Source organism: Streptopelia decaocto (genome assembly GCF_964273445.1).
Source record: "Streptopelia decaocto genome assembly, chromosome: 25".
Taxonomy (NCBI): Eukaryota; Metazoa; Chordata; class Aves; order Columbiformes; family Columbidae; genus Streptopelia; species Streptopelia decaocto.
The window spans coordinates 3312948-3339863 of NC_138680.1; the positions used below are offsets into that span (position 1 = coordinate 3312948).

The following is a 26916-nucleotide window of genomic DNA, read 5'->3' on the forward strand; positions in this document are numbered from 1 at the left end:
TCCGCGCCGCCTCCCCCCCGCCCGCCGTGGTACGGTCCTGCGCCTGCGCACTGCGCGCTGCCTTCCCGTCATGCACCGCGGCCGCCGAGTGACCGGGTGGGAGTGTGCGGCCTGGTCCAGGTTTATGTCCCTCCCTGCACCCCCAAAACACACCCGCACGGGCGTGACGTCACCTGGTTATGTCACTGGGGGTGATGTCATTGGGGGTGATGTCATTCTGCAGAATGGGGCGTGTGTTTCCCTGTTCTCGTTGGAGTCAGACCTGGAGGCTGGTGAGGCCTTTGAAGCCCCTTCTGGGGCTTGTCAGCTTTGGCCCCTGTGTCCTCCAAACCCAAACGGGATCAAAGGCAAGTGGGCACCTGGTGAAAACGCCCAGGGGAGTGATTTTGTATCAGCACAGTGTGGGGAGCAGGCCCAGGGCAGCCACCATCCCCTCGATTGGTCCTGGGGTCAGTTTTGTGCTCGTCAGGACAAGAAAGCCCTTGAGGTGCTGGAGCGAGTGGAGAGAAGGAGAAAGGGCTGGACCACAAGTGTGATGGGGAGCGGCTGAGGGTTCCCTTCCAACCCGAACTGTCCTGTGATTCCCTGAATGTGGGGATGCACGAGAGGTGCAAGAGAGGAGTTTCTTCATGTGATGTTTTCAGAGCAAAGCTCAACGCTACTCAAAAAAGGGGGAGGCAAACGTTGTCACTTAAGCAGAGCTGCCAAATTCTGGGTATTTCCGTATTGTTGCGCTCACCGTATGTGATACTTCTTGTTTCTCGCAGAGCAGGGAGGAATCAAACTGTGTCTGGGGCCTCAGTGCTGGGGTGCCCTGTCCCTCAGGGGTTAATCAGCCCTTGGGCTTGGACTTTCCAGGGTTCTGGGAAGGTTTGTTTTGCTCTCTGGTGCATGTGCTGTGATTCCACAGGCTCTGAGTCAGACCCAAACCCTGTAGCTGCTGTGATGAACTGCTCTGTTCCTCCCAGGTTTCTCCAGAAATCAGGGTGAATTCAGCCAGTCCTCAGAGATGCAGGGCATGGAGCTGGTTTCAACTTGTGGTTTTATTAGAAGTTTTCTTGGCTGAGCTGTGCCAGAGCCAATTTGGGCTGCGGTGCACCCATGTGAGGCTGATCGCAGCCACAGGTGGCTGCTGGTTTCGTTTTCATTGAGGTTATTTCACGTTTATTGTTAAAGTCAGCCCTTAGCACAGCCCTGCTGGCTTGCAGTATCTTGGCAAGCAGTGACATTGGTAAATCAGAGCCAGCAAAGGTCCATTCACAGGGTTTGGCGACACCAGCTTGGCTCTTTTCCCCTGGCCAGACCACGATGCTGCGGGGAAGGCAGCGGCTCTCAGAGCAGCCTTTACACAGCCCGCTCCGTGTTTTAAATCCGGAGATGACTCAGCAGAGCCAAGAGTCTATTTTATCTTCTCCCAAGCTTTCTGTGTCAAGCTGAACTTTTATATTCCTCCTTTTCAGTGCTGGCCCCAAAATAACGTCGCCTTCTAACTGCGAAAACGTTTGTACCTGAGGACTCTCTGTGAACTCTTCTGCCAAAAACCAGCCTGGCTCTTCCCTTCTAAGGAGGACACGTTTTGGCCACAGTCAGCAAAGCAAACGCTGTGTCCAGGAAGCCAAACGGCGGCAACTGACCGTGAGTCTTGTTCAAAGGAGCCGCGTGGGGCTCTGTTTATACACCTGAGAAAATCGGCCTTGAATTTGTGGCGCCAGAGGCTGTTACATGGGGGTGTCACATGTTTGGCCGTAACAAGACCCAAGTGCCACTGATCCCTGCAGGATCCTACCGCATGAGAAACTTCTTCCTGGAAATTCAGCTGTGGAAAAAACGGTGCTAAAAGGTAGAAATTAAAATATATATTGGCCGAAGAACGTATCCATGTGCTTTGGGAAATTTGGGGAAAAGATTCAAGGCATCCTCAGTGTATAACCCCCAAAGTCAATTTTAAAGTTGCTTTTCCAGCTGTGCAAGGAGATAAAACAGCAGCAGCTCGGTCCCTTCATGGAATCTCAGGGCTTAGCGTGTGGCTGGGGTGGCATGGTCCTGCTGGGCAGCAGTTTGGCAGGAGGCGGCTCTGCTGCAGTGCAGTAGGGAATTGAGCTCTGTTCTCATGAAGTTCACAGCCTCGACTGCCCACAAACCTTTTTTCTCCGTCTTCTAAAAAGGAACCTGGCACTAATGAGACAAATAATTTTTTTTAGCTGGAATGGGGAAGGTCAGAATTATTGGGTGGCTTCAGATCACTCCCAGGCACAAAAACAAATGAGAGGCAGCAAAAAGCTGAATGCAAAACTCAATGCTGATGTTCATAAATAAAATATATACATATATGTATACATATATATAGGCTCGTATGCAATCACCTCCCTGGGGCGTGCTGAGGATCCCAGTGAAAATCAAGATGCTCTGGGTGGGGAGATTAGAGCCTCCTTCACCCCCTGAGCTCTTTGAAAGATGGACAATGAATAAACAGATGCCGCCTTAGACAGGACACAAATATTTCAAAGGTCTGAACTGTCGAGCGAGGTTAACCACAAACTGTGGCCGATAAGCCCAGGCTTCCCCCGCTGGCCGTTTATTACTGCTGTCCTCTGTGGGTGATTTGGGCTCTGATCGAGATCCATTCCTTCTCAAACCCTCGCACGTGGTTTATTTTCCACTTGCAACACAGCTGAGGAAGCAGGGGGTATCCCAAAACTACAGTGGGTCCACTCAATGTGCTTAGTTTACCCCCGATGTTTCTGTTGCGGTGTCCCTGGCTCCTGGGGGGCTCCTGGTTGAGGGGGAGCCGTGGGGATGAGCGGCTGCGGGCGATAAGGATGGGGCGGCTGTCCCGGGGTGATAAACACACCCTCCTCTTGCCCGTGACCGGAGCCTGCCCTGCAAATCAGCCTTAAATGGAAATGCCAGCACGGCTGGGGTGGAAATTCTTGCTCGGTGGGTGAATGATGGATCTGTTGGGGTGTCGCAGCCCCCAGGATGGGCTGGGGAGAGGGGGAGCGTTGCCAACCACATCACCGACCTCGCTCTGTAGCTTAAATACCCGCGGGCCAGACACAAAGAGGTCCTTGTTTTGTGTGCAAAAACATTATCTCTGTGGTTTGTCAGCGCAGATAGCTCTGTTAGTCTGATTTTATAAATGGGGAGATGAAGACAGACGGAGAAGGCGCCACGGGTTCATAACAAGTGTGTGGCAGGAGGAGGAGGATGATGTCTCGGGGTTGGCCTCCCACTACTGAGATATGTCCAAAAATTAAAGGAAGGGACCCTCCCAACCCAAACCATTCTACAAGGGCCCTGTATAAACTGTGAGGCAAACTGGGAAGCTCCACTTCTGCCCCCCTTGCCCCACGTCCAGCCTCCTCCTGTTTGAGTTCACGCACAACAGTTCCCTAAATGGCATCAGGTTGGGTTTTTGGTCCTTCCCCATCCCGCTGAATATGCGCAGAATATGCAAATGAACCAGCGTTTCTTGTGTCCTAACTGAAAAATTTATTGTTCTCTAAGGACCCAAATGACTTCAGCTGTAGCAACGGGTATCTGTAGCACAGAACACATGGTTTTGGTTAAACAAAAGGCCCTGCATACTTTTGGGGCTTGTAATAGAAGCACCCACCCAGGAAACTAGTGGGAATTCTTCTTCTCCTTTAAATCACACTTGAGTTTAATTATTTTGAGCATGGACAAGCCCTGACTTCCGAAGGGAGAAGAACAGATTTCCACTGCGCAGCATGGCAGGGCGCACAAGCGTGGTCACCAAAGATGCTTCCCAAATATTCACATTTTGAGCAGGTTCGCTTGGCTCCACTGATCCCATCGATGTGAGTGAGGATTCTTGCTGCCTTCCTCTGCATCCTGGGGCTGATGATGATGCTGGTGAGATGGGCACCAGCCCCTTGGCACCCACATTTTTCATGTGCTGATCTCTGTACCTGGCGAGCAGCTTTTTCTCCTTGTGACCATCTTTTCTTCCTGAGTTTTGTGAACCATTTTTACGCTCTCACGCTTGGAAAAGCATCAGCTCCTCCTCAGTTGCTCACCCTTGATGAGTCACGGAGGGTGAGGCATTTGTGGCGGAAGGAGGGACAGAACCTGCTTGAAGCTTTGAATCCGCTTTGATCCGGTGTTGAATCCGCTACCACAGACCAGGATTAGTTAGTTCGGAGTTCAGGGCTAGGAAGGGATTAACAAGTCGCCATGTCTCCACCTCGGTTTTGTTTTATACAAGTCATTTTTCTTACACACCAGCCAGATAACCTGACCGTAGAAGAGCTGGTTGTGTAACAGCAGAAAGTCCAAAGGTTTAACTTATTTTAAGTTTTATGCCCTTTCAGCTCCCCCCCCCCCAAAAAAAAGACCAAACAATAAACCCGAGGTGGAATTTCCCCGCTTTCCAGCTCAGCGGCGTGACGCTGAGTGTTTTGCAAGACAGGCAAGCGTTTTGGCAGAGCTGCGCCGTGTCTTTGCACCTTGCGTGGCCGTGGCAACCGGGGCATATTTCTGCAACGCCCTTTTCCTTGGAAAAATAAAAAACTTGTGGCTTTGCTCCCTTGAGGCAGCCGCCGCGTGATGGGGAAAAAATGCAAGAACACCCGGAGAGAAACATTCGTGGTGGCCCAACTTCGAGCCCAATTTTGGCACGGGAAAATAAGCTGCGCTTAAAAGTGCGAGCTCAGCTTCCCCGCTTTGCCGGGCTGTTACCAAACCCTGCTGTGGTTTTTCGGTGGTGGCAGGAGCACCAAGAGGTTTGGTAGAAAATCCTGTCCCGGGCCACCCCCCCTGCTCCTCCTCCTCCTCTTCCTCCCGGCCCCGCCCGCGGGTTATAAGCGCCGCGGCTCCGCCGCTCCATCCATTCCTCCATTCACCGCGCTCGCAGCTGGGTGTTCCGGGGTGACCAAGCCGTGCCCGGGTCTGGACCGAGGGGTGCCCGGTGGCCTGTGTCCCCCCCGCGCCGTCCCCGCCGCCGCCGCGCTCCGCTCCGCTCCCCCCCGCGCAAGATGCGCCGGGCGCTGCGCGGTTCGTCCCCCCGGCGCTGCCTCCCGCTGCTGCTGCTGCTGTTCACGGTGCGTGGGGTCGGGGAGCGATCGTGGGGAACCCGCGGCGGGGATTGGGGACCCCTATGGGGGCTGCCCGGTGGTGTCGCGACATGCCCGGGCTTGCCGCGCAGTGCGAGTGAATGGGCCGGCCGGAGTATGAATGGGGAGCGCCCCTGGGTGTCGGGGCTGGGGGATTACCTGGGGGAGAGCAGGGGATTGGGGGGGTCTTCTTTACTGGAGGTTATGGGGGGGGGATTAGGAGGTGGGGGTTCATATCGGTAAGAGGTTTTAGGGGAAGCTGTGGCTATAGTGGGGCTAAGCTGGTCCAGGGGTTATGGGGGGCTCACCTGATTTGGGGATACAGGGTAAGCAGGGGCTGTGGGGGGTGCTCACCTGCTCCAGGGGATGTGGGGGGGCTGAGGCTATAGGGGCTTTCAAGGCACGGGGGCTATAGGGTGAGCTGAGGCTATTGTGGGGCTCACCTGGGCAGGTGTGGGCTGGAGGGGCTCACCTGGGTGGGTTGGCAGGACATGGGGGGCTGTGTGGGGCCGGGGCCATGGGGCAGGGGCTGGGCTGGGTGTGGGACGAGGGTCAGAGAGAATTCGGGGTGATGTGGGGCTGGGGCTCACCCCATGGCGCTGCCCACGCCGGAGGGGATTTCCGCTCCCTCGGCTTCCAAAGTCGTGTTTGCCGTTCGGTGCCGGGATCTCGTGACGATGCCAAGGCCGCGCGGGGTGTTCGAACGCATCGGGATGGGCTGTGGGCAGCTCCGGGCTGCCCGCTGCAGGAATGCTGCCCCGCCAGCGTGCCCGAAAGCTGCGCAAACCCTTTACACTGCTGGCTTTTAGGGCAGCAAATCCTCCCTGCGCATATCATATTTCTTCGCGGATTGGGCGTTGCTATAGAGCTCGGAAATACCTGAAGTCTTGTCTCACCTGAAGTCAGTGGGATCCTGCCCTGAGTTTTATTCAGGGGATCCTGCCTGGAATTTTATCCTGGGATCCTGGCCTGGGTTTTATCCGGGGACACGTGCAATCCCTGCCACCACGAGCGAGCGGAGCCGCGGCCCTGGGGACACGTGGTGGCCGCTCCTGCGCTGGAATTGCGGTCGCTGTGAAATCAGCAGTGCCCACAACAGGTTTTAAAAGAGCGTCAACTTCTCATCCAGTTCCTTCCCTATATTTTTAATGAGAGTTTATTTAGATAAAATCAATCCTTACCAAACCCACTACGTACAGGCACATCCTTAACAGCCTCTATTTTTTTAACTTTGCACTAAAATAGAAGGGGAGGTGGAATTGCTCGGGTCTGCTGATGCCTCACGTAATAATCGTACGATGTTATGGCAGCAGTTCCTTCCTCGGCCCACCAATGCTTGTTGCCTCATGCTTGGACCTTGGCCACGGGCTGCTGAGAAGCAGGAATGCCGATGGATCTCTGGTTTGGGGAGCTCAAATTTCATCTGCAGAAAATCCTGGCGGGGGGAAACCCCTGTGCTCATCAGACCTGTGGCCTTGGAGTGTCGTCAGATGTTTGCTTGGCATCACTTTTATCCCTGGTCCTTAACACTGTTGAGTCAGAGCCTCTCTTGCTGCAATCAAGGGCTTTTAATTAGTGCTTCATGGGTGTTCATCCATGGTCAGGAGTTCAGCGAGGGGTCTGTCCTCTGCTGTCCAAACCCTTCCTTGTGATCACTTCAGGAGGAAAACAAATTGGGGATGGAAGAAGGGAAAGTTCAAAGCTCAACACTTCCCAGAGCTTTTATTTTCCAGACCTGATCACCCAGAAGGAAGAACCTTTTTAGTTAATGAAGGTATTGAGGATTCCTGTGCCTGGTAATTCCTCTGCCTTGAGGCAACGGTGCTTTCTTGGGATGTTTACTGGGGGTGAAAACTGCTCTTGAGTCACTTAGGACTTGCCTGGGGTCAAAGCTGGATCACAGCTTTTCCCTGTGCGTTTTGAGACTGATAGTCAAGGATGGCAGCTCTCCCTGCCCAGGGCTCTGCACTTGAACTGCACTTGCTGGGGAAGGTGCTGTGGGCTGATAACCTTATCGTACACTTGTGCAAGCTCTGCTAAGTTGTTGTTTCATGAAAAGCAATGAGATTCTGCTCTGGGGCCTTTCCAAACAGGAGATAACGCTGTGGTGTTGCTCTGATCACCTTCGCAGCCTTGGCAGAGTTTGAATGGGGAGAGAAAACTTTGTTTGTTCCTCCGTGGGAATAGTTGGAATGGGTTGTCCGGTCGCACTCCCTGAAATCCTTCAAGACCAGAGTGGGTAAAGCCCTGAGAGCTGGGAGGGAAGAGCCAAACTTATCTCCTAAACTGGCTAGAAAAGCACTTTATAAACTTGCAAACCCTCCCAGCTGGAGCAAGAAGCAGTGGGGGACGTGGAGCCAGAAGCTGTTGGAGGATTTGATCCCTCCAAGGCAGGGTCTGGAGATGGTCCCAGGGCTTGAGGAGGTTTTGCCGTGGTGATGGGGGGGGATTTGCCCTCTCCATGACCTGGCCGGTCTCAGCCATGTTGTTTATGGGTCTGCGTCACCCTCTGCAGCCTCGTGACCGTCGGACCTGCGGCGGTTTCACCATTCACACCCTTCCTTGTACAAGCGCGGGAAGTGTCCGGGGAGGAGAAGGGGGGGGATTGGCGCTGCGGATGGCCAGGCAGGCTCAGGACATGGTGGGACAGCTCGCGTCTCTATTGTTTCAGCCTTTCAAGGCAGCTTCTGACTCACAGGAGAAATATTTGCCTTAAGAGGCAGGTTTCAGGCTCCGCGTGTGGGAGGGGAAGGACAAAGTGCCTCTGCCAGACTGCGCAGAACACAGCGTGGCCGGGCATCGTCCTTCCCTCTAACGGCAGGCCTGGAGGTGGAAGCAGGTTTATATCCATTTATGTCCAATTTTATCCATTTGTATCCACGGAGCAGCTGTGTCTTGTGCTGGCTGAGATGCCAAGGGCACGTGGTACCCAAATACCCCCAAAACCCTGATGGGCCGAGTGGCCGTTCCCATCGAGCATCGTCCCCCCACAGCTGGAGCGACCCAGCTGGTACAGAGAGCTGAGCCAGCGGAAAGGTGTGGAGTGAACTGGCAGAAACCGGGCCGTTCGCTTAGCGATCCGCAGCGAGATAATGGGAATAACGCGGAAACGCTGGAGGTCGTGCTGTCCCCCGGGAGCCCGGAGCAGCGCGGGTGTTTATGTGGGCACAGGAGCGCATACCAGCCTTGACATGGGGCCGGTTTCCTCCCCACAAACGCCCTCCTGGTTCCTCTTCCCTGCCCTTCCATTCTCTGCGGTGCTGTTGGTTCACGTGCTCAGAAATTGGGGAAGGAAAGGGGACCTGATGTTATCCTCAGGAAGCGTTAGCGAGCCGTTACTGTTCTGATAACCTGGCACATGGGGATTCCCTCTGCAAACCGTCTCCTTAGGCTTTGCCAAGGAAAGAAACCACTCTGGTATAGGGGAATTGACATTCTCCTGCATCAAGGGGAGGTTTGACCGCTGGGTCCAGCGGCTCTGAGCCATCCCAGTGCTCCTCTCCCACTTCATCTGGACACACTGGGCAGAGCGGCTCTTGCCCATCTCTTTCTTCCCTTGCCTTGTGGACTCGGGGTGGTTTTTAACCCAGTTTTTTCTATATTTTTTAGCAGGAGTTTGCTCTGGGAACTGCTGCAGCACCAGTGAATAGGAGGGATCTCTCAGACCCAAGCGTGGGAGGGAAAGACTTTTACCAAGTCCAAGACAGTGGTCGCTATTGCAAGATGTGCCCCGCGGGTAAGATGGTCCCAAACGTTGCCCCACCTCACTGTGTTCCTACCTGCAGAGCTGGCACGTCAGAGAATCATTTTGGTTGGAAAAGCCCCTCAAGATCATAGAGTCCACCCATTCCGCCACCCCTGGCACTGTCCCATGTCCCTGAGAACCTCATCTCTATGTCTGTTCAGCCCCTCCAGGGATGGTGACTCCAGCACTGCCCTGGGCAGCCTGTTCCAATGCCCCACAGACCTTTGGGGAAGAAATGGTTCCCCAGATCCAACCTCAACCTCCCCTGGCGCAACTTGAGGCTGTTTCCTTGTGTCCTTGCAAGGAGGCAGTGGGAGCTCTGGCTCTCCCTTGCTCTGCTGTCCCAAGATGTAAGGACTCTTTATGGGAATATTCCTTTTGATGGTTCCTGATTTGCCTGTTAACTTGCACTGAGAGCAGAATCAACTTCCTTTCTGCAAAGACACCTCTGTCCTGTGCTGTCTGTTCACAGAGACACCCTTTCTTTCTCCTCCACCCCTTCTTGCAGGCACCTACGTTACAGAACACTGTGTAGAGCCCAATGGCACGAGCAAGTGTGTGCCGTGTAACAAGAGTGAATACACCGAATACCCGAACGGGTTTCACAGGTGCCTTGGCTGCCAGACATGTAGGGAAGGTATGAGCTGGTGTGAATGGGGGCGATGCTGGGTTCAGCTGGGTCTGGGATAAGGAAGGAATTGTTGTCCCTGAGGGTGGTGAGAGCCTGGCCCAGGTTGCCCAGAGAGGTGGTGAATGAACCATCCCTGGAGACATCCCAGGCCAGGCTGGACGGGGCTCTGAGCAACCTGGGCTGGTGAAGATGTCCCTGCTCATGGCAGGGGTGGCACTAAATGACCTATAAAGGTCCCTTCCAACCCAAACTATTCTGTAATTCTGTGAATTGGTGTAATGGCTTGTGCCAGACCTACATCTCCATTCAATGCAGCATCCCTTGTGCAAAGCTTGGACACGAGACCTCCGCCCAGCAAGGACCAGGAGGACTGAGCTCACAGCAGCATCGTAGGCTGCTGGTGGAGCATTGATGCTTTTGGGCATGTTGAGGTCTGAGGCAGGACAGGGTAAGGCTGATATTCCGCAGCAGAGAGTGACTTGGTCTGCCCCAGGCTTGTGGGTCAGCTCGGGGTCGTTAGCCACTTTAACGAAGGAAGGGGGCGGAGGAGCGCGGCGGGGCTGGGGTTAGAGCCACCTCTCCTCTCACCCGCAGACCAGGTGGAGCTGAGTCCCTGCCAAGCCGACCGCAACACCCAATGTGCCTGCAAGCCCGGCACCTTCTGCTCCCCGGACCATTCCTGTGAGATGTGCCAGAAGTGCCGGCCCCGGTGAGCTGGGTGAAGCTGCGGGTCCTGCTGGGGTCTGTGCTGGGAACCCCCAGATGCTGAACATGCCCCGTCTCCCTCTTTTGCAGGTGTCCCCAGGGCGAGGTGGAGCTGGCTCCCTGCACCCCGCACAGCGACCGCCAGTGTGGTCCCCCCACCGGCACCTCCTCCGGCTTATCCAGTAAGTGAGGGGTGCTGGACTGGGGGGGACGGGACGGGGGATGCTGCTGAGACCAAGAGCAGCTCCCCACACAACCTGTTTTATCCACTCTAGGTGTCTGGATTGTGATCATCCCCTTACTGGTGGTACTTGGGGTTGTGTTTTTGTCGCTCATTTTCTTCTGCGTGTGCCACCGCCGCCGTTCCTCAGGTGAGCACAGGGTTTGGGGGTTCCCCAGAGCGCTTGCCCTGGCCAGGGGGGGCTCTGGGTGGGAAGAGGGTCCTGGCTGGGGGCAAGAGGGATCACAGTATGATTTTAATCTTCCAGGAGACGGCAGAGACCTGAGCGGGAAGTCGTGCAGCGTCGTGGTGAGTTGCTGGGATGGTACCCCACAAACAAAGCCCCCCCCTATACCCTCTGCTCCCCACTTTGCAGCTCCTGGAGAGGCTGGAGGAGCTGGGGGATGAGTCTCATCCCTATAGGGATGTGGGGGAGCTGGGCTGAGCAGAGGAGTGGAAGATTCTGCTGCCGTAGACATGAGGAAGGAATTGTTGCCCCTGAGGGTGGTGAGAGCCTGGCCCAGACTGCCCAGAGAGGTGGTGGATGAACCATCCCTGGAGACATCCCAGGCCAGGCTGGACGGGGCTCTGAGCAACCTGAGCTGGGTGAAGATGTCCCTGCTCATGGCAGGGCTGGCACTAAATGACCTAAAAAGGTCCGCCAAACCCAGACTTTTCTATGATTCTGTGATCCCTGATGGGCTGGTGTGAGCCCTGTGCTCCTGATACCATCTGACTCTGTTGCTTTGTGCTTCTCTCCTGCCACAGGACTACCTGGTGCGGCAGCTGCCATGTAGCCAGAGGGGTGGCCTGGGGACACAGGACAACATCCACAATGAGGAGGTCTCCCGGGATCGGCTGCTTGACCTGAATTCGGGTTCGGTGACACCCAGAGCCCCGGAGCTGGAGGTACGTGAGCGTGTCCCTGTGCTCCATCGCGCTCGGCTGAGGGCTGATCCTTTCCTCTGCCTTCCCCAAGCTCATCAGCCTGGGAAACTTCCAGGGCTGGACCACGAGTTCTGCACAGAGACAGCGGGGGGTTCTCTCCGCCTTGTTCTGGGTTCAGAACTGCAAAATCCGCTTGTCGTGGTTCTCTGCAGTTGTGATGCTGATGCTGAGCAGACAGCTCTTCTCTCTCTGGCCAGGACCCACAAGGCCAAAGCTTGGAAACGATGGGTGTCCCAGGGCGGGTGTGGAGATCTTCTGCCCCAACAGCCCCACAGGGAGAGGGTCCTCAACCCCCCCATTAATGGCGTTTGGGGACAATGCTTGTGCCAGGGCTTGGCGGGGGTTATAGGACATTGTCTTTCCAGGAGGCGATGCCAAGGACCTCATATACCGATGTGAAACCCAGGAGGAAACTGGTTCCAGTGCAAGAAGAAGACCCTGTTAACCGTAAGTGTAGGGGTGCAGAGGATGTGCTGAAGGGGGGTGAGCCTCCAGGATGAGCTTTTTGGGCCAAAATCCTTTCTGATAGATCTGCCCATGCTCTACCCTGTTCTCTGAGCTTTTTCCCTTCCCTCCCTCTAGTTTTGCGACGCTCTTTTTACATCTTTGCCGAAAACGTGCTCTGGAAGGACTGGAAAAGATACGGCCGAGCCCTTGATCTGCTGGAGAATGAAATTGCCTTCGCGATGAACGAGCCGTTCACGCAGGAGCCCTTTTACCAGATGCTCAACACGTGGCAGAACAAACAGGGGATGAACGCGTCTGTGAACACGCTGCTGGAGACGCTGCACGAGATCAACCTCAGCGGGACTGCAGAGGACATCGCCTCCAAACTGGTCCAGAAGGGCTTGTTCCAATACGAAGCGAGCTGAGGAGCGGGGCAGGCCCTGCGTGTCCTTACTTCAAACTGAAGTTGTGAATACTTGAGGAAGAAAACTTGAGTTTTATCTTTAAATAAGTATTCTCTTTTTTCGAAGCCATTGTGCAGTTAAGCTGAACCCGGGGGACTTGATCCTCTCCTGGAACAACAAACCTCATGGTTCTCTCAGCCAAAACTACAGGCTCCCATATTGGTGCTTGCTTAGGAAATCCAAGCTGCTACCTTGATTCACTGGACCAATGTAAAGAGCCTAAAACAATTTTGAAAGCTGCCTCTGGGACTGTCTTGCACAGAAGCATTGGTACTATATGGATGTCTTCAGGGTCGGTGCAGAGAAGGCATTCCCATGGTTTTTAACTGGATCATCATTTCCTTGAGAGGTTCCTGGCATCGTGCAATGGCTTCTGCTTGTAGAACATCTCTTCTGCTGGCCAGCAAGCTCCGTACTGTGCGCTCGGTGGACAAGCATTAACTGGGTTCTTGGGTTACTTTCTCCAAGCTGTTGACTTTTTACAAAGGGCATGTAGTGATGGGGCAAGAGGTGATGTCTTTAAACTGAAAGTGGGGAGATTTAGGTTAGATCTAAGGAAGAAATTCTTCACCACGAGGGTGGGGAGGCCCTGGAACAGGTTTTCCAGGGATGCGGCACCCACAGCTTCTCTGGGAGTGTTCAAAGCCAGGCTGGACGGGGCTTTGAGCACCCTGGTCTGGTGGAAGGTGTCTGTGGGGACGGTTTCTTCGCTCTGTGATCACTGGGGTTGCCTAAGTAAGGGGTCAGTGCAAGGAGCGAGGATGGAGACTGTGGGCAGCAAACTATCGGTATGCAGAAACCTTCTCCATGTCTTCGATCGACTCACTTTGTGCCCATTCCCTTGGCCACGGGGGTGGCTTTGCTGTCCCCAGCACAGAGAGGTGAATGCACTGAGGTCACTGCGAGTACCCACCATCCATCCCCCAGCTGGCTGGGTCACTCCTCAAACACTTTGCCCCTTGTTCTGGCACTTACACGTAGCTCAGGGACAGCTTGGCTGGAAAAACTCCTGCATTACTTGAGCCGGGCACATCCTGCCCCCCCAGCACAGCACAGCCCGCCAGGACCGTCCCAGGATGGTGGGAGCACAAGGGGCATCACCAGCAACACACCCGTCCCCCCGCCCCTTAAAAAAAACCCCATCGACAAAGCACAAAGTTTGTATTTATGTATTTATTTAGTAACTGTAAACGTGTACATATTAACTTAAAACCTAATATAAAAATAGTAGTGTTTGTTTTTTTATTATGCATGGTTGTGTGTTTTTTATACAGAGCTCTGGTCCAGCCAGTTTTTACATTTCTCTTTACGAAGGAAGAATAAACTTTTTCTAAAAAGCCTCCTGATTTCTCATCTTGTTTGTTTGTTCTGCCACGGCCTCTTTTAGGTTTTGGGCACGGAAGGAGCTGGACCAGATGCTCAGCAGCTGCTCCGCGTGGCATCAGCGCTGTGTCACCCCCGCATCCCGCCGGGAACGGTCCCCCCAGAGATGCTGCTGCGGGGAACAAGCCCAGCCTGGGCTCTGCCTTTTCCCCTGTGCTGAGTCCTGTGCTCACAAATCGCCTGTAAAAGTCTGAGGCTGAAATTCAATCCCTTGACCCAGGACCCCGGGGCCAAGCGATGCTGCTGAGCCCGTGACGAAGCTGATGCTGCCGGGGGGACCTCGGTGCCCCCTGCTCTGTGTGTTGCAACAGCCACGTTGCAGATCCATGTGATGTTCAGTGAGACAAGGGCTCTGCTTGCCCCAAAAACCCCTTTTGGAGCTGCCTGCCAGGCTTTGCGCTGCATGGGGTTTATCCATAACGCAGGTCATTTCTCAGGGTGTGGGGTAAGTGCTTGGTGACCAGCCGGGAGGATTCGTGCCCCGGGTCCCATCCTGGGCAGCCATTTTGCCTCCCAAACTTGCAAACCCGGGCAGGGAGCTCCCACCGAGCCCGGCACACGGAGAGTTGGAGTCCTGGCCTGGGGAAGGCAAATGAGATTATTCAAAAGGGAAAGAAACTCATCATCCTACCTGCTCGCTGGTGCTGCAAAGTGTGAGAACACCGTGTGTAAGCTCGCTGGAGCTGCCACCTCGCTCCTGCATCCGGGGATGAGCGTGCGGAAGCAGCGACTCTCTGTGCGGTACTGGGACGAGGAGCGATGCGGAGCGGGAGGGGACAGCGCTGGGGGCATCCCTGCCCGGATCAGCCCTCCGCGCTCGCTCCAGCAGCAGCCTCTTGGCCAGGGAGGGGCTTAAAGGAGCTTTTTCCCCTTCCCGGAGCTGAGGTTTGGGTCCCACAAAGCCCCTGTGGCCACGGTGCTGTCTCCTGGGTTCATGCACCTACAAGGATGCGGGTGGGACGTGCAAAGTTAATCCAATGGCAAAGCCACGTCTCTGTACCGTTGTTTTTGATGGTTGGATCCTGCGGTGCGTCTCCTCTGTCCCTGTCCATGGCGGGGGGGTGCAGGTGTCACCCCAAGCCGGGCACAAGGCGGCCCCGTGTCCTCCCAAACACACAGGGACCACGCTGGGCTTTTAAAATAACCATTTATTACAGTGGAGCCTTCCAGGCTAAAATCCCAAGCCGGGGGCCTGGGGTTGGTTTCTGGGGTGGCACGTTGGGAGTGGGGGTGGATTTGGGGTTCTTTCGTTTTTTTTGCATTAAGTTTTCTTTCTTTTTTAAAAAAAAACAAGGTGAAAAGTTAGAGGGGGGAAGGAGCGAGCTCCCATCCTCTCCTGCTCCCCCAATTAGGGGAGACCCCGCTTGTGAGCAGAAGGAGGGATGCTGCAGTGCCTGGTGGCATTTGGGGACCAGGGTCCCCTGCAAGTCGAAGGGGGTGACAAGACCCCCACAGCGGCTCCGGCTGCCCAGGGTGGCAAGATGCCATTGGATAAAAAAAACCCAACAAACAAACCATATTGTGCAGCTTGTGGTTACAAATTAGAATGGAAGTGGGATGGGTTTCTTCTTCTTCTTCCTCATGCTGCTGATGTCCCAAACAAAAGCTGAAAATGAAAGCACAACACAGCCCTCGTGCTCCTGTAAACATGAGTTTCTCCTGCTGCTCGGGCTCTGCCGGGGCGAGCAGGGCTCGGGGGACGCGTCCCTCTGCGGGGACAGGTCCCTGCGACCACCGTGTCCTCCGGGGCTTCGGGCGGTGGCATCCGCTCCACGGCTGGGACAGGTCACCCGCCCTTCCTCCTCCTCCTCCTCCCCGTCTCCTCCCAGGGATGCTGGAGCCGGGCTCTCAAACCACAGCCGAGGAGGAGGACGAGGAGGAGGAAGAGGAGGCTGTGGCTGCCGACGATGAAGGCGAGGAGGAAGGGGAGGAGGAGGCGTTCCAGAACAGCCACCGCTTCTTGGGCTGCCGTTTGAGGTGGAGGTAGTCTTCCTTCTCCCGCTCCTTCTTGGCCCGCTGGTAGTGATCCTCCTCCTTCAGGTACCACACCGGCGGCCAGCGATGCTTCTCGAAGTATTCCTGGTTCTCTGTGGGGACACGGGCGGTGAGGGCAGCGCCGGGACCACCAGGACCCCCCGTCACCCCGTCCCGGTCCCCGCTCACCTCCCGACATGGCCTTCATGTCCCTGGGGAACTTGCGGCAGACGTTGTTGTAGTTGGTGCAGATGTGGTGGAGGCACCAGTCGGCCAACTGGTAGGCGCAGTGGAACTGGAAGAGAAGGAACCGGGATGCAGGAGGGATCGTAGAGTAGAATAATGGGATCATTTTGGTTGGAAGAGACCCTCAAGATCGAGTCCATCTGTTAACCCACCCCTGGCACTGCCCCATGTCCTGAGAACCTCATGTCCGTCTGTCCAACCCTGCAGGGATGGTGACTCCAGCACTGCCCTGGGCAGCCTGTTCCAATGCCCCACAGCCCTTTGGGGAAGAAATTGTTCCCCAGATCCAACCTCAACCTCCCCTGGCGCAACCTGAGGACATTTCTTTGTGTCCCTGTCTCCCCTCAGCCTCCTGTTCTCCAGGCTGAACCCCCATGTCCCTCAGTCCCTCCTCAGAGTGATTCACCCTATTCCATCACAGACACCCAAGACCAGACCTGGTTGTCCCCTCTGTCAGGACAGCATCACCCCCAGCACTAACAGACCGCTCAGCATCTCACCCCATCCCAACCCCACCTGCACAGGGTCCTGTCCCACCACGTCCTACCTGAGCCAGCTCCAGGAACACGAGCACGTCCCCATCAATGTCCACCATCATCTGCGCCGCCTCCATCAGACCGGTGACCGTGTACTGCTCTGTGGGGGGGACACAGAGTTACGGGGTCACCGTGAGATGGGGTGACATTGGGGACGAGGCGGGGACACCTCAACTCACCGGTGAGAGCCACCAGGTGCGGCAGGCAGAGGCGGTTGGCGAGGATGATGAGCTTCATGTCGTCCAGGTCGGGGCTGGAGCTGAACTGCCCGGTGTACAGATACTCCAGCACCGCCCGCATGCAGCTCTTGCTGGTGTAAGGAAGTGCCACCTGCGAGACACACACCGGCTGTCACCCCACGGCCGTCCCCCGCTGTCCCCACACCCTCCGGGGGTCCCTCCTCACCTCGTTGGTGGAGCTCTCCACGAAGGGGCCGCCGAACATCGCGGCCATCCAGTCGCAGCTGGAGATGAGCAGGGGCTTGTGGGCACTGATAGCACCGTCATCCAGCACGAAGGTGACATCTGGGGACAAGCAGAGGGATGCTACTGGGACCGTCCCCGTCACCCAGGGCTCAGCCACCCCCTGCCATAAAACATCTCACAGAGGGAAGGCGACACAGCCTGGAATACCCTATAATTTATCTAAAGATCTCTTATTTCTTTCCCCAGCATCCTCCACCTGCTCAGGGAAGGACGGCGGTTGGGCTCCAGCTCTTCCAAGGGGTTTTCCCAAGAAACACTACGAACTGTTTGAACAAAAATGGGGAAAAACCCAGGAAACTAATGTCTCGCCCAAGCTTGAGTCCTTGGGAGAGCTGGGAAGAACAACAGCGATCTCCACCCTGGGAGCAGGGCCAGCACACATCTGTCCCCTGCCAGTGACAGTTTGACCACACCAAGGTCCATCCTCGTGAAACAAACCCAGCCGGAGGGAGGGTGGGACATTCACACCCCCCCGGACATCACGGTCCAAGCTGGTGGCACGTGATGCTGGCAGAAAGACGGGGTCAGGGAAGTCCCACATCGCTCCTCGTAAATCAGATGGTGCTGTGACAATCTGGAGACCCGGGAGGGAAGGAAGTCGCCTTTGCTGCTGTCCCATAAATAAACAGAGCTGCCGGGAGGGCTGGGGGGGCGGAAACCTTGGGGAAGGGCCAGCGCGTTCATGCTTTTTGGGAAAAAAATGCTATAAAAATCCCAGAAGTGCAAAGTGTGACCAAAAACCCCAGGGAAGGCAAACGAGCACCTCTGACCTCAGTACAGCCAGAGCTCCGAGCCCCCCATCCATGTGGCACAGCCTCCCCAAAAGGAGAGGGACGATCCTTCCCCTTGGGCTGGAGTCATCATAGAATGATTTTGGTTGGAAAAGCCCCTCAAGCTCATGGAGTCCAACCATTACACTGCCCCACGTCCCCAAGAACCTCATCTCCACGTCTGTTCAACCCCTCCAGGGACGGTGACTCCACCGCTGCCCTGGGCAGCCGTACCCGAGAAAGTCCCCTTGGCCAGGCATTCCTTCACCCGGTTGGTCCTCCGGACGTGGAAGGCTTTGGTGATCTCCTGGTTCATGAACGCCTCGTTGTTGAGGATGTTGGCCACCATCATGCGCAGGTCGAACACCTCCAGCAGCTCCGCGATGTGAGCGATGTGCATGAGGTCCCGCTCGTTCTCATCCAGCTCCCCGGTGTATAGGTACTTCAGCACGGCCCGGAAAGGTCCCGGCTGGATGGAAGCATCCATCTTCACCACCACCATCAGCTTGGACTTGTAGGTCAGCGGATCTTCTGCCATCTCCTCCTGGATGCTGGTGAACGCCCGGCTCCAAGAGGACAGGTCCCGTCCCCGCCGCAGCCCGCGCTCCCCGTTCTCGTAGCGGTTGCCCCGCAGGATCCCGTCACTGGTGGAGGCTCTAAGGCACGGTTTGCGCTGGCCGGATCCGTTCTCCTCGGTGCTCTCGCAGATATCAAAACTCGCGGCTCGGAGGAGAAAATCCCGCCCGTGGTGCCTCTCCTCTTGGTGCAGCATCCGCTCGGCGGCCGCGGTGACGGCCGCCCCGCCAAAGCCGTGCCCCACGGCGCTCTGCTGGTCCCCCTCGCTCAGGTCCATGAGGAACAGGTCGTAAAATTTGGAGGAGGAGGTGGAGAGGTAGATCTTGTGTGCGTAGATTTTGATCTTCTCTTGCAGCACCAGGATGACGTCCGCGCACAGCGGGTCCTCCAAGAGGTGGGCTGGGCGCTCCTCGTTGTTGGAAGGGGGGTCCGGGACCATGATGATGGGTGGAGGGGGCTTGGGGGGCAGGAAGGGGGCTTGGAGCAGGGGCCGCTGGACGTTGCGGAGGTGGGATTTCCAGAACTGCAGGTGACGGCGGGAGATGAGGGCGGCGCGGATGGCGTTGTCGAAGACGTCCTTGATGCCAAACTGGGCCACCACGCTCGTCTCGTAATAGGGGATCCCCAGCTCCTTGGCCACCTCCCTCCCCTTCTCCGGGGGAAGGATCTCGTTAGGTTTGATTGGCCTGAAAAAGAGGGGAGATAATGAAGAAACCTCTTCAGATACATGGTAAAGAGAAAGCACTGGGCAAGCAGGGACATCTCCAGGGTACCAGGGACTCATCCCACCTGGCCAAGGGGCGCCGTGCCCGGTTGACGGCCTCCAGGTCGGCGTAGCGCAGGTCAAGCTGGCAGCCCACCAGGATGACGGGCGCGCGGGGACAGAAGTGCTTGATCTCCGGGTACCACATGGTCTTCACGTGGTGCAGGGAGTTGGGGTTAGCGATGGAGAAGCACAAAACCACGACGTCGGACCTGTGAGGAGAGAGGAGGGTCGACGTCCAGCTTGGCGATGGAGCTTTGGCATCGCCCTCCCTCCCTGCCCAGGGCAGCACGAGGCTCTGCCTCCCCCGTACCTGCCATAGGCGAAGCGTCTGTCCTTGTGGTGGTCACCAAAGGTGTCCCAGAGCCGCAAGGACACGCTAACATCATCTACCACATCCCGGGAGCGCTCCAGCACCTGCGGGAACAGAAACACCATCCAGCTCCTGAGTCTTCAAACCCTGCAAGGGTGATGCTGTCTCCATCGCATGCATGGAGGAATAATTCACAGTTTCCCCACTGTGAGCACACAACTCCATCTCCTGGGGGTCCCCAGCAGCCCGTACCTCCTGGCAGACGCGGTACTGGTCGATGGCCCACACCGTGGGCACGTGGGTGGCGAGGAGCTGGTACTGGGTCAGCGTGGCGTTGCAGGCGCGGGCACAGATGAGCCGGGTCTTACCCACCGCGTTGTCCCCGACCACGACGCACTTGATAGTTTCTACGTTTGGCCTCTCATAATCCATGTCAGAATCCATTAATTGGGACCTGCCGGGGGAAGGAGGGGTCAGCAAATACAGCCGGGACGAGCCGGGCGGGCTGTGTGTGGATGGGGTGGATGCCGAGGGGGATGAAGCAAGAAGATGATGCTGATGCTCACAGGTGGAGCCGCCAGACTCCGGCAGCACAGGGAGCTCTGCAGCGAGCGGCAGCCCCGGCGCAGGCAGCAAGTGCAGGCAGCTGCCCGCGCTCCCCGCCAGTCCCCTTTAAAATTTAATGTTCCCGTGGCAGCGTGCGTTGCTCTGCCGCGCGTCAGACACATGCCCTGCGTTAGATCCGAGCCTCCTCCCTCCTCGTCTCTCCGGCCCTGGCTCATGCTTGTTCATGTGAGATGAGGCTTTCTATTTTTTTCCTCTTTTCCCCTCCTCCTTTCCCCTTTCTCCCTCTCCAGCGTTTGCAAACGAAGCTTCCAGATCCACCCGAGCGAGCGCACACCAGGGCACTGCCAGCTTCTCCGCCTGCCCGTCTTGGGTTTGCGCCCCGTTTCCCACCCCATTCTGGGGGTGATATTTTATTTGCTCCCAGCTAAGGAGACGAAGCTCGTTACTCTTCCAGGAGGCTCAGCAGCCATCAGGTTTTGGAAGGCTCCAGCATCACCGGCTGCCCAGGACCAGGCACGACCCAAACCCTCCCGAGAGGGAGGTTGGTGCTCTGGGTGCTGCGATGCTGATGCGAAGAGCCCCTATCCTGCAAGGACGTGTGCCCAGGTTTACCACCCTTTGCCTATTTAGAGCCCCAGAGTCTAAATCAGCCAGAATTAACTCATCACAGCGTTAAGCCAGGGATTTATGAGATTTCCAACTGGAGGAGATTGAGTGAAGGGGAGAAGGACAAAAAAAAATCCACAACAAAACACATCGCAATTGCTCTGAACTTCCCAAAGCCACCGATCTCTTCCCCCTTGTCACCTGCTCCCAGCACCGGCCTCCGAGCTGCTATAATAAACCACCAGCGCAAAAGGCTCAGTGAGCTAAAATATCCGGTAACGATGGCAACCGAGCCCTGCACACGGGGACCAGGGACGCAGGTCCCGAAACGAGCAGCCTGGCAAGGACTTCCCAATGTTAGCACCTCCCTCCCATGCGCAGGCTCTCCCAGCACACCTGCCTACACCAGCCCGGAGCATTCGGCACGTGAAAGGGCTCGGGACTGGGCAGGATTGTGCCACAAGCCCTGTGGGCAAGCGTAGGCAAAGGCAAGTGGCACGAATCCAGGTCGCTTTGGGTGCCAGCGCTTCGACATCGGCTGGTCCCAAAGCAAAACTTCTCCGAGTAGTTGTCACCATGTCCCCTCCATCCCTTGGGATGCGGGGAATGCTGCCTGCTGAGGGCATTGCAAACCAGGGATAGCAACCGCCTTGGGCTCTGCACGCCGAAAAGGAGTCATGGCAGGTTGTTTCCTTCCCCGTTAGCACCCGGAAATTCGTTTCCATGTCACACATCCCCCTCTGTCACCGTCCCCGGTCCCCCTGCTCCTCCCAGGGCTCAGCTTTGCTCGGTAGGGCCAGGAGATCTGCGAGCGGGGGGTGTTGGTGCTCAGGGAGCTTCGCTGCGGTTATTTTTAGGGCCAGCCACGCTCCCCAGTCATTCAGCCGGTGGGGGGAAGGCACATGGAGATGACAACTGCGGTTGGCAGTTTGGATGCTTGCCCCGCATCCAGCCGAGCACCGGGGACTTGGGAGCCTGCTCGGTGAGTCCGGTGCCCCGAGGGAATTAAGGGATAAATGCAAACGGGATCAGAGCCTGCGGTGAGGGAAGGAAGAGAGGGACAGCAGCGGGCACAAAATGAGGGCTCTGAATAAAGCAGAAGCGTGTTGGGGGAACTCCAGCGGCCCCGCGGGGGTGGCTCGCAGCCCCCCACCCACAAGGCATCACCCTGCGAGGGGGCTGAGCCTCTTTGCAGTGACAATTTCAGCAGAACCCCCTCCTCACCTTCCTCACCACCACCTCTCTCCCAGGGACAGCTCCAAAACCCAGCGGGGAACAAGAAATAACCTGAGACATCGCAGAACCCCCAGCAAAAGCCCTTCCCTGGGGAGCAGGGCTGCTCCGGCCAGCAGCCCCCCTGGCTCTGCTCTCTCTGCCCATTGCAACCCCCCACCCAAAAGAAAGGCACCCAATTCACGCACCCCTTCCCCAGGAGAACCCCAAAATTGCTCCTTCCAGGCCGCCCAGCCCGTGGTTGCCAAGGCAACTGCACCATCACCCCGGGAGCCGTCGCTTAGCAACTCCCAGGCTAAAAATCCTCCATCCCGCACCTCGCCAGGGGAGGAGAACCCCCAAACCGGGGGGAAACCGCCTCAAAACCGGCAGCAAAGTGCAAAAATAACGCGGCACCTCCCGGGACCCTCCCGGCTGCTTTGGGCTGGGGGGTGAGATGAGCCCGGGGGGGTGCGGGGAGGCAGCCGGGGCTGTGCAGGCCGCGGCGGGGGGGTGCGGGAGCGGGGCCCCGAGCGGGGCTGCAGCGCGGCCGGGCCCGGCACCGGCACCGGGGGAAGCGGCACCGGGTGCGGGGCTTTGCAAAGGGGCCGGAGGGGTTCAGAGTACCCGAATGCGATGTATAGCAAAGGGGCTGGGGAGCACCAGAACCGGGTGCGGGGCTTTGCAAAGGGGCTGGGGGTGCTCGGAGCTCCCGAATGGGGTGCAAAGCATTGCAAGGGGGCTGGGGAGCACCGGGAGCGGGTGCGGGGCTTTGCACAGAGACCAGGGGTGCTCGGAGCACCCGGATCGGGGGTGCAAGGCATCGCAAAGAAGCTGGGGAGCACCTAGGCCGGGTGTAAGGGGCTTTGCAAAGGGACCGGCGGTGCAGTTTGCACCGGGGCCGGGTGCGGGACGCGGCTCGGGGGTGCTCGGGGCGGCCGGGCCGGAGATGCGGGACATCGCAAGGCGGCTGCGGGTGCATCGGGAAGGGGCCGGGCCCTCGCTGTCCCCTCGCTGTCCCCTGCGCCGGGAAACGGGCCGGGCGGCGGGGCAGGATGCGCGGAGGCGGAGCGAGGCGCGGAAGGAGCGTGTGTGGGGGGGGTCCCCGGTACTTACACCAACACAGACGAAGCGGCGGCTCCCAGGGGCCGGGGCCGGGCTCGCCCCTCCGGACATGGCCACGGCGCAGGTTGCGCGGCTCGGCTTTGCGCGCTTGGGCGCCGCGGTGCGCGGCTCAGGGCCTGGGGCGCAGGGGCCCATCCCGGCACCTTGGCCGTTCCGATCTCCGCATCCGCGGCCCGTTGCGCTGCGTTGCGCGGAGCCCTGCGCGCTGGCCGGGGCTGCGCGGAGCCCTGCGCGGAGCGGCGCGCTGCAGTCGGGGCCGCCCCGCCTTTCATTCACAAAAAACAAGCGGCCTCGCCGAGGCCCCACCTCCGCGCCCCCCCCGCCACCGTACATTGGTTGAGAGAGACCGGGGGGGGGGGTACCCGGGATGGGGGGGAACCGGGATGGGGGCGGGCAGAGGGGCCGGGGCACCTCGGTCCCCATCCTGCCGCGCATGGGACCCCCATCCTGCCCTTAGCCCTGCCCCGGGGGGGGCTCCATCCTGCCCCTAACCCGCCCCTGCATGGGACCCCCTCTTTGCCCCTGATCCCTGCCCCCTGCCCTCCATCATCTGCTGCATCCCACCCTCGTCTTCCTGCTTCATCTCACCTCCATCCTCCCCCTGCATCCGACCCTCCCCGCTCTCCTTTACCCCCCACCTCACTCCTGCACTCTCTGCCTGCCCCCTCCTCTGGTCACCTCTCCCCCTCCCCTGGTTTCACGTGTGGTGCTGGTGGTGCTGCCAGGCAAACAGCCCGGCTGAGGCTGGGGCCGTGGTGGGGGAGACCCCCCCGTGCGGCTGCACACAAGCCCCAGGACCCCCTTGCACGGCTGGTTCTGGGGGCGCAGCTGCCCCATCCATCCATGCTCTCCAAGCACAGGCCACACTCTGCAGTTCTGCCTTTGAACCCCAGCGCTCCTCACAGCCCCCTCCTCACCACACAGCCCCCCCAGGGCTGCCCCCCCAGCCCTGCCACCCCAGGGCATAAAAAACTCAGAGTCATCTTTGCAGCGCGGCTGCCGGGAAAGGCGTCCGGTGAGCCGGCCGCGCTGCTCTGACCCCGTATATCCGCATCATGTGATGCTTCGCCATCCTCTCCCAAGGCTTTCAGCTGCCTTTCTCCCCCCCCCGCATCGCCTCCACCGAGCCACGCTAAGCTCGGCCCCCCCTGCTCGCTTTCTGCCCAGATCAGGCCGGCCGGCAGCCCGCGGCGCAGCCGGCACTGATGCAACACCGCGTCAGCCGGCGTCAAAACCGCTCGCCTCACCTCGGCATTGCAGCCCCAACAACCACCCAGCGCAGCCCCCCATCCCGGCCCCCCGCCTCACCTAACTCGCAGGACGGGGATCTCTCTCTCCATAGTAGAAGGAGATGGAGGCGCTTATTTTGGGGAGGGGGGAGCCCTTTGGCTTTCGAGCTGGGCATAGGCAGCTCCCGGTGCTGCCTCTGTGCCCACACCAGCACCGTGAGCCAGCGGCGAAGCTCTGGGCTTCACGGCAAAGCTATTTATTCCCCTGCAACGGGAGCTGCGAGCAGGCGAGCTGCAGCTTTCAGCTTTCTTCTTCTTGGAGTGGGTCACGGGGAAGGAACACGTAAAGCTTGTTTGCCAGCCGCATGATTTGGCTTATTTGCTCTCTTGTAGCAGGTGCTTAATTGTGGCATAAAAGAGCTCCTGGCAGCTTTCTGGGCAGCCGAATTCCCGCCTGCCCCCCTCCCTGCCAGGCAAAACAAAAGCACGATTGTCGCTTGCAGTCGAAACACTCGGGCTGCGGCGCTTGCACGGGCCCCGTTACCGGCAGGAGGCTTTGCCGGGAGGAGAGAACCGGGCATAGGAAGGGGCTCAGGAACATCTGCAGAGCGTGGGGCAGCTACTCACAGCCCCTCTCCTCCGTGGGAGGAGAAACACGAGTCTCAGCCGACTCACATCCCATTGCCCCCCAGTGAGCCCACACCATGGCACGGGACAGGTGCCCACCGCATGGTATGGTTGCCCGTGGCATGGTATGGTTGCCCAGGGCATGGCGTGCCTACAAAGCAATAATTACCATCCCTCATTAAAAGGCTGTTCGCTCCCTGCTCCCGTGTCTCTCTCTGATTTAAGCCTCTTGAACTGCTCCCATTTGCCCGGCTCCGTACTCACCCTCGCTCCCAAGCAAAGAGCTCCAAACCCCAGGGCTGAAAGCTGGGGGTTAAACCCGGGAGCTCACACCACTGACAATAAGCACCCATTTTCACCTCGTAGCATCCTCCACGTCCCCCTCCCCAGCAAGGAACGAAGGAGCTCTCCAGTTATCAGAGGCAGGAGTGGACATTGCTCCGGCTGTGCCCTTCCCTGTAAACTTTATGACTCTCTAGAGTTTAATGCTGGAGCTCTGCCCTAAACCCTGCGGTGATTTTCTGTCTTATCCATGGGGAACGGAGCCGTGGCAGTGGCGCGTGTCGGAAGGGAGCAAAGAGCAAAGTCCCTGTGGAAAGTGGCCGCAGGAGAGGCGCTGGGGATACTCACAGGCTGTGTGCCATGGCGGTCATCTTCCCGGCGGCGCTGCCTTTCCCCGGGGTTTCCATCTCTTGCTCTTGGCAGATGCTGGAAGGAGAGGGCAGAAGGACTCTGTGAAAACACCCCCAGACGTGGGCTCCCCCCTGCTGTCCTGCATGGTGTCACCCCGCTACCCTGGGGACAGAGAGCCCTTGGGAGGGCAAGTCCTGTACAGCCACTTGGGTTGGCCACAAAGTGGCCCCAGCGCTCACCCCCCGCTCCAAGCACCTTACCCTTGGGTTTTGTAGACCCATCAAGGTGCTGGGTCCTTCCCTAGATCCATCCAGGAACAGTAATTAGTCTCCCCGTCCATTTCTCTGCTCTGAACACCCCAAATCCTGCAGCTTTTCTTCCTGGATGATGTTACAAGGGGCCGCCTTGCTCAGGGCAGCTGCCCGGGGCATCCATGTGGGCTCCTCATCAGCATCATTGCTATCAGCACCATCCTCATCGGCATCATCCCCATCAGCATCATCCCCATCAGCACCATCCCCATCAGCACCATCCCCATCAGCATCATCTTCCTTGGCATCATCCCCATCAGCACCATCCCCATCAGCATCACCCTCATCAGCATCACCCTCATCAGCATCATCCCCATCAGCACCATCCCCATCAGCATCATTCCCATCAGCATCATTCCCATCAGCAGGACTGGGAGAGCTCAGGCAGGGAGGAGATGGCAGCTCAGACAAATGGTTTTTATGGGTTTAATACCCATTGGGACCCAGCAGGCAGGAAAAGTCTCCAACCAGCACTTTGCAAAAATGGCAAAGCCCAACCCGACTGCGATGGGGGAACAGTGGGGACAAAGGGACCCTGTGCTGCTGGGGATGTGGGGAGCAGACGGTGAAACAAGTGAAAAGAACATTTCTGCATCTTCCATCCCCTGTTCTGCCAGAGCAACAGGGTCCATCTTTGAGCCAGGAGACTGGGGTGCTCTGGAAATTCACTGCATATGCGTATTATGACCCAGCTCCATGCCTGGATCTCATCTCCCAGCCCTGAAATGCAGCCACCCGATACACTCCAGGTGATAACTCATCCTGCCATCGACACCGCTGCAGAATTTCAGGGATTCATCGCTCTGATTATAAATATTTAAACCCAGAAGGAGCCACGTACTCCTGTGAAATGCCATGTATTACACAGCAAAGCATCCCTCCATTTACCCCAGCGCAAAGCTAACGAACATCTGGGGCTCTCCAGACACATCTTTCCCAGCTTAAAACCAGGTCAGGGCAAAACTCAAGGTCTGGGTCTGCATCATGCAGGATTTCTGCACCCTCCAGCTGGGATATATTTGATTTACCGCCCTGACTGATGCAAGAAACTCTGCCGATGTGAAATTGCAGCTCGGGCTGCTCTTCCAGCTGTTTTTCCAGCCAGTTTTTGGGCACGCAGGAGGGGCCGCAGCTGCAGCCTGAGCCATTTCCAGGCTCCCTGCCGGCCGGCTGCTTCATGCACTATTCACAGCTTCATACAGTTTTAAGAGCTGCTGACGCCTCGTGCAAAAAAAGCTGCGACAAGCTGCTATTTGGGGAAAGTTCCTCTTGTAACGGTGCATCCTGTGGCTTCGCTGTTTCCCTTTTCTCCTGGTTCTCTTGCT

General features: G+C 57.6%; 3 protein-coding genes across 9 annotated transcripts in view; 2 read left to right on the forward strand and 1 right to left on the reverse strand.

Moving 5' to 3' along the window:
* The first annotated feature begins 71 nt into the window (after positions 1-71).
* Positions 72-13575, forward strand: LOC309450065 (tumor necrosis factor receptor superfamily member 10A-like). 6 transcript variants are annotated; one of them, XM_082072717.1, is made up of 13 exons: positions 72-120; positions 224-347; positions 1461-1840; positions 8688-8811; positions 8982-9170; positions 9329-9457; positions 10046-10160; positions 10247-10338; positions 10432-10527; positions 10645-10685; positions 11145-11285; positions 11690-11771; positions 11907-13575. In XM_082072717.1, the coding sequence occupies exons 4-13, from the start codon at positions 8799-8801 to the stop codon at positions 12194-12196; spliced, it is 1188 nt and encodes a 395-aa protein (XP_081928843.1). In that variant the 5' UTR covers positions 72-120; positions 224-347; positions 1461-1840; positions 8688-8798; the 3' UTR covers positions 12197-13575. The 6 variants fall into 6 exon arrangements, with proteins under 6 accessions (XP_081928843.1, XP_081928842.1, XP_081928841.1 ...); XM_082072716.1 differs by lacking the exons at positions 72-120; positions 224-347; positions 1461-1840 and adding an exon at positions 4781-5063; XM_082072715.1 differs by lacking the exons at positions 72-120; positions 224-347; positions 1461-1840 and adding an exon at positions 4782-5063 and having other exon boundaries at positions 8685-8811.
* Positions 13127-24218, reverse strand: RHOBTB2 (Rho related BTB domain containing 2). Of its 2 annotated transcripts, none has more exons than XM_082072714.1 (10): positions 24100-24218; positions 19534-19735; positions 19282-19385; positions 18995-19180; positions 17864-18891; positions 16780-16898; positions 16554-16704; positions 16386-16474; positions 15782-15887; positions 13127-15705 (listed from the first exon to the last, which is right to left on the reverse strand). In XM_082072714.1, exons 1-10 carry the CDS (start codon positions 24129-24131, stop codon positions 15467-15469), a joined length of 2256 nt encoding a protein of 751 aa, XP_081928840.1. In that variant the 5' UTR covers positions 24132-24218; the 3' UTR covers positions 13127-15466. The 2 variants fall into 2 exon arrangements, with proteins under 2 accessions (XP_081928840.1, XP_081928839.1); XM_082072713.1 differs by lacking the exon at positions 24100-24218 and adding an exon at positions 22783-23177.
* A 506-nt stretch (positions 24219-24724) lies between these two features.
* PEBP4 (phosphatidylethanolamine binding protein 4) overlaps positions 24725-26916 on the forward strand; it is a gene marked incomplete at its 5' end in the record, with an annotated part of 72304 nt that continues 70112 nt past the window's right edge. The window contains 2 exons of the mRNA XM_082072784.1: positions 24725-24772; positions 25652-25975. Coding sequence (XP_081928910.1) covers positions 24725-24772; positions 25652-25975 — 372 coding nt within the window. The remainder of the gene's footprint in view (positions 24773-25651; positions 25976-26916) is intronic.